The sequence below is a fragment of the Benincasa hispida genome, chromosome 12, assembly GCF_009727055.1.
Source record: "Benincasa hispida cultivar B227 chromosome 12, ASM972705v1, whole genome shotgun sequence".
Lineage (NCBI taxonomy): Eukaryota > Viridiplantae > Streptophyta > Magnoliopsida > Cucurbitales > Cucurbitaceae > Benincasa > Benincasa hispida.
Window position 1 is genome coordinate 37,465,943 of NC_052360.1, and position 7,139 is coordinate 37,473,081.

Below are 7,139 nucleotides of genomic sequence, written 5' to 3' on the forward strand. Positions count from 1 at the left end.
CAGGAATATGAATATGGAGAAAATATAATATAATAATATATTTATACAATAATATTAAATATATATAATATAATATAAAATAAAATAACTAAAATTATAAAATTGGATAATATGTAAATTAGTGGAATTTTGTAGTAGAATTCTCACCCATGTATGTGTAACTTTAAAATCCACCAAATGCCACTATTTATGAACAAAATGACAAGTAGGATGTGGTCTTACATGGACAGCAAACTTAAATAATCACAAAACACATAGACAACATGAAGAGTGACACATGACTTTGAGACATTAAGCCATGGATATCTATTTATTATTATAATATTCATAATATATCTAAGAATATAATTTAGTATAATCTCTCATTTTGTTTTAATATAGTATTATTGAAAGAGATCCTAAATCATTCAAATCTGTGCATTAATTATTTCTAGATCATTATAGACTTACTTTTGTTCATTTAGTAGTCTATAATGTAATTATACAGAAAGATATACATATAAATTATAAATTTTCGCTGGTAGATTCTCCTTCAAAAATAATTTCTTTTTTAATAGATCTCCAAATGGGTCCTTGAATTTATAACTAGCTAGAAGAGAAACAACATTTTCTCCATTAAAAAAAAAAAAAAAAAAAGGAAACAGGATGCATTAATTTCTGATCCCAATCTTGTTGCCAGAACAGTGGCTGACTTCAAAACAAATTAGCCTATTTTTTTTTTCTCTTTTGTTTATTAAAATAGTTTATTAATTCATGGAATTTGAATTATTGAGAAGTATATAAAATTATTGTCATAAATTCTATCTACCAAGAAGGCAACAACAACAATAATAATATTATATCACTTTTCACTGTTTGAGCTTGAGCTTCTTTCTCTTTGAGATGAAAGAATGACATCAATGGCTTCTTTTACTTGTGAAATATCTGGAGCTTTCCCACCTTGAACAGGCCAAAATTCATCGGTCGCTAGGATCTGAAATTCAAATTAATTATCAAATGAGACTATATAATAAAGTTGGGATATCATTTTTATATCTTCATTCTTGAAAGGTTATAGATTAAAAAAATAAAATGTAAAAAATTTGGGGGCAATAATAATGAAATATTGAATTAATCTAAAAAAGGATGAAAATAGAAAATTGGAAAGAAAGTAAAATATGGGAATTATATATGTACCTTCACTTGTAGTTGAAGAAATTTGACATAGCTAATTGCTTTCTCCAACATGGTTACCAAATCAACCTGAAAAATAATTTTTTTTATAAAAAAAAAGTCAAAGCTTTTCTTATTTTACAGCATAACTTTTTTTCTTATCTTTTTGCTTGTGTTCTTATGCACATTATAATGTAGTATATATAAATATCTAAATTTTTTCTGTTAGGCATTCTGATTTTGGGGGTTAAAATTTACTTATTCTGATTTGATAAATTTCATAAATACTCTTTATGGTTTGACAAAATTCTTATGAGTAGTTATTACAACGGAGATTATTTATAAAAAAATTTTCAAACCACATGGACCAAATTTTAATTATAAACTATAAAAATTTAAATTTAAATTTTTCTAAATTTGCAATTTTAACTTTTTTTTTTTTTTTTTAGTGGTAGATGGAAAGATTACCTTGGAGCCATTGGGAACCAAATCTTGGAGTATTTTGAGCCTCTCGCTAATCCTTTCTCGTCGATTCTAAGTAATAAAACAAACAACAAAATAGAACATACAACAGACATTCTTTCAGATCCTTAAATCTTACTACTACTTTGTTCCTTAAATTGCAAGCAAACTAATTAACGTTGTTAATAATTAAAAAAAAACCTTGGCTGCAATGCTCTGAGGATCCTTGGTTGTTGGTGATTTGGTCTTCTGTTTCTTAGCTGCAGCAGTACATTGTTTCTTACAAACACTCCCACTGCTCTCTCCCTTTCAATATTCAATCAAATTCTTCTTTTGTCAGTGACTTGACACCAATTTACTTACAAACAAAACTGTCACTTATCTTAATATGGTAGCAGAGTTTATGAAACAAAAATGAGTAATCAATTTAAAGAAAAAAGAAAATTGGGATCCAACTAAAAAACGGTGAATGGAATGAGACACCATCTCGAAGGGTTAGGATAAAGATCCCATGTTGAAAAGATGAAGAGATCTCATGATATTTATAGTATACATAGTTACTCCTATATATTGCCAATAAGTTTTGAGATTACATTTCATGTTTATTCACTAAAAATTAGAGTTATTACATTGAACGACACTTTTAAGGCTAATAATTAGTGTATAACAACATTTCTAAAGAATTATAAATATAGCAAAAATTTATGAATGATAGAATTGTATCACTGTTAGACTCAAATTAACGATATGGTCGATCACTAATAGATTTCAATATCCAAATCTAAATTTTGTTATATATGCAAATTCTTTTACATTGTACTATATTTATTCATACTTTGAGTTTAATTCCTAAATTTGCAATTGTCCTTAAACACTAATGGGTTAATTTTAAAATTTCAATATATGAGGTTATGTTTAATAATCAGTTAATTTCTTTATTTTGAAAATTTATGTTGTTTTCTTACCATTTCTTCCTAATGATTTTTGTCTTTCATAAAGAAACATTTGGATCCACAACGAAAAAATTTCAAGATGAAAAACAAAATTATAAAAACTTTTTTTTAAAAAAATTGCTTAATATTTTGGAAAATGGTTTTGCATCATTTTTAAGCAAAGAAATCAACTCGTGTGACTAATGTCTATAAACTTAATTTAAAAAAAAAAGATCAAAACAGATCGGAGAAGTACTCCCTCTTATCAAACAATGAAATTTTTTTCAAAATAAGAAGGAATTGAAAATAAATGAAAGTTGAAAGTTCAGAGACAAAACTTATAATTTAGTACCGTATGGGATCGCTTGTGATTGAGAATAATATCCTGAGTTGCTTCAGCTTCTTGAATGGCATCAGAAAAATCAGTTGTAGGTTCAGAATAAAGCCACTCATAAACAGACCCATTATCTCCATTTTTATTATGATGATCTTTTGAAGGGCTGTAATTATTATGATTGGTAGCTGTTTGAAAGCAATTAGGATCTTCCATCACACGTTGCTGATCGTCCCAATTATAAGTGTGATCTAATTGACAAATCCCTTGTGCTTCAAAGCTCAACAAAGATTCACTATTCATCTTATGACCCAAAATAGTATTCTCAATCCCACACTTGAAATTGATGAGAGATTGCTGTTGTTGTTGCTGTTGTTGTTGATGATCGAGTTGGTAATTCGTCGTGTTTCGGAACACGAAGTTACCGTCGGGATTTTCATGGCCTTTTCCAGTGGCTAAAGTCTTCAAATATCCACCATTTTTCTCCATGCCATCCACTTCTTGTACAGCTGAATTTGTAAGTGCCATTTGAAAGAGAGAAGAGAAGAGGAGAGAATGAAAAGAGTGTTTTAAAAAGTACTCAAAAGGATACACAACACTTGTACTTTTTTGGACCCTATTTGTAGGGTTTGTAACTAATCCAATGCTATTTAAAATATGTATTTAATTAGACTATATCATATAATTTCTTTTCTTTTTATGTTTGTTGACTCGATTTAATTTCAATTATAAATCCCTATATTGTTTTCTTTGTCTAGGTTGTCTAAAAAATATCGCATCTCTTTTGTTCATGACTCAACATTCGTTTTATTTAGTACAACTCATGAATAGATATAGAGATTCAATCTTCTTATCTAAAAGAAAATTGAATAGATTGAAACTATCAAGCTATACTTGCATTTTATTTGTTTTGTTTACTACAACAATTACAAGAGTTGGGAGATCGATCAAATCTTCGATAGGAGAATAATTCAACCATCATTAATAATGTTGATACTCAAGGGAAGTTCTGTTTTCCAGATTTTTCAAATCATAAACCCTAAAAATTTGTCAATTGATTGAGAGAGGACAAAGATATAGACCTAAATCATATCACTTTTTCTCCCAAATCTTGAATACTTAAGATATAACTCATTTTCTATATTTCAACCTTCGCTAGAAACCAACTTATATGTTTTTAAAATGAAACTTTTTTTAAGTAATCAAAAAGCACATACATTTTAATTCGGTTAATTGTGTATTCGTGTCCAACATAATTCTCGTTGTACACTCGTTATCAGAAAGTTTATATAAATCCAATACTTAAATAATACAGCCTTAGAGTTTAGAGTCAAAGGGTCTTAATTTATTTTATTTTCTTTATATATCCTTTGTCAATTAGCATGGGAAATAGAGATGAATGGCTTAAATGTATATTTAAAAAAAAAAAAAAAAAAAGCATATAATTTAATGGGTTTGTGTGCGCAGCTGGCAGAGAGCAAAAAAGGGTATTAAAAGATATTATAATGAGCAAATTAAAAATGAAAAATATCAGAGCTAAAGGATCGCCGGATCTATCGGCAATCCCACGTCTTTAAGATTCCTAAATTGCTCAATGCTTAGGGAGTTTTGTTTTCATCCCCAATCCTAAATTATCATTTGCGCCATATTAAATTTACATGTCGATATTTTTACGTTTTTAGAGATTTGATATAAGTATAGAAATGAATGAATATTTTTATTATATTATAAAAAATAAACAAAATATAAAAAATAAACAATAAAATAAAATGTCACTAATATAAATATAATATAAATAATAGATATATTAACTTGTTTAAAACTCGTTAAAGGTTTATCTATATTAATTAAAATTTATTTTTTGAATTGTTTATTTTTATAATTTTCGATATTTTAATATTTTCATCAAATTTTTGTAATCATGAACCATTTTTTTAAAAAATAAATATATTACTATTTTGAAGAAAAAACAACTTAAAACTGATAATATCAAACTCAAACCACACTTTCCTCCCTGCTTCCTCTTACATTTCTCAGTCAAGCTACCACGTGGGATTCTAATTAACCTTTTTATTTATTTATTTCTTTATTGATTTTAAATTTTGGACCCATATTTTACGAGTTGAATATGTGAAGTTTTAAGTTGGCAATAACACTAGCTGAGCTGGTTTTTGTTAGGGTTTATTTTCAAGATATGTGATTGGTATAATATATATGCTATTGTATTTGAGTCATTTATATATGCAATCCCATTTTCATTGCTGAACAAGATTTCTTATTTCTTTTTGGGCTTATTTTATATTATATGTGAATTTAAAAATATATATGGAATTTCATTCAAATTCGCTGTCAGCCAATGTCGATCGAATATGATAGCGATATGACGATATTGTTAATAATGCATTAAAATATAGAGATGAAATGATGACATTGTGCGTACATTCGAACCTTATAGATGTAAGATGTGGGAGTTATATATCATGTTAAAGTACCATGGAATTCAGAAAATTTTAAAGGATCCCAAGGTTAGGGTACTAAATTATTTATGGGTATTCTTTATTAGATAAATAATATAAATAAATTGGTAATGAGAAGAGTACCTTGTGTGTGTATATATATATACACACATATATACATAAACATATACATACATATAGATAGATACATATCTCTATGTATGTATGTGTGTGTGTATATATATTAAAGATTCTAAATCTTTCTATCTTCATAGCAATATCCGACTAGTTTTGAGATGAACTCTATCTAATTTGTTATCAAAGTCCATGAATCTCAACAAGTATTTGATAAAAAAAAAAAAAAAAAAAATCCAACTCAAGAATGAATCTCGACAAGTGGTCGATAACAACATTTAAAATTTTAATTGGAAACATCCCTAATTAATATTTTTTATGTGTGATTTTTAGCAGGATTCATTGCGTTACACAATTATATAAATGAAATAAAAATTTTCTTATGAACAAACTACTTTCATATCTTCATTTTTTAGGTTTTTTCGTTGAACCATCGTAAGGATGGAGATCAAATAACTACTGACATTTGAAATAGTACCTTATTTATTAGAGTATATTCAAATTAACCAAGGAGCATATATATGTTATTGCACTTGAATATAAAGACTATGCACACATTTTACTTGTATGATCATGTTTAGTTCCTAATTAACACCTACATTTAAAATATGGCAAAATTAGTTTGCCTCACATTACCACTGCCTTAATTATTGTTAAATTGTAAACTACTTTTGTTAGGATGTTCAGGTTGCAAAGTCAAGTCTTCTTTTGTTAGATAGTTAAGCTTTGTTAGGGGATTCTTGTTAGCTAATTTTAGTGTTGTACCAAGCTATTTATACCTATACAATTGATCAATAGAGACATAGAAAATCATCCATTCAGATCTTATTTTTACATGGTATCAGAGCCTTGCTAGCTGGTTTCTTCTTTCTCTTGTTCTCTATNATCAATAGAGACATAGAAAATCATCCATTCAGATCTTATTTTTACATGGTATCAGAGCCTTGCTAGCTGGTTTCTTCTTTCTCTTGTTCTCTATTATCGTTGTCGTCTGGTCATCGCACTAGTGCCGTCCACCCAGATCCCCTGTCCGGCGTGAAGAAGAACCACCCAGATCCCCTGTCCGAAGCTACTATGAAAAACTAAATCCTCAATCCCTAATTCCCGATCCAGAACTCGACCTTTGATCCCACTGTGAAGAACTCGACCATCGATCCTCGATTCTCAATTCATAACTCGACTATCGATCCCCGATTCTTGGTCTGGAACTCGACCTTCGATCCTCCTTTTCCAGTCTAGAACTCGATCCTCAATCCTCGATTCCCGGTTAAGAACTCGACCCTCGATCCTTGATTTTTTGTTTTGGTTTTTTCTTTGACTCATACTGCTATATTTTTTCCCTTGTTCTAAATGGAGAAAAATGACATCTTTCGTCCTATCAGCACAATCCTTAATGGCATCAACTATATTACCTATGCCTATCAAATGAAAAGCTTTCTGATTGGTTGTAAGTTGTTGCGAGTGGTAATAGGTGATGTCGTTAAGTCTGTCAAATGAGCCACTGAAGAAAACAGTAAATTTGTGGATAGAATAGAAGATTGGGACAACAAGAACCATCAGATAATCACTTGGTTGGGTAATACCTCCATTCCAGTCATTCACACTTAGATCAATGTGTTCGACACAACTAAAGAACTTTGGGATTTTCTGCCCGGATGATTCAAACCG

At 28.9% G+C, this 7,139-nt stretch overlaps 1 protein-coding gene across 1 annotated transcript; it reads right to left on the bottom strand.

Moving 5' to 3' along the window:
• Positions 1-841: 841 nt before the first annotated feature.
• LOC120092869 (putative transcription factor bHLH086) lies at positions 842-3,408 on the bottom strand. Its single transcript, XM_039051113.1, has 5 exons — positions 2,899-3,408; positions 1,816-1,920; positions 1,621-1,686; positions 1,177-1,242; positions 842-973 (listed from the first exon to the last, which is right to left on the bottom strand). The coding sequence occupies exons 1-5, from the start codon at positions 3,406-3,408 to the stop codon at positions 842-844; spliced, it is 879 nt and encodes a 292-aa protein (XP_038907041.1).
• Positions 3,409-7,139: the final 3,731 nt, after the last annotated feature.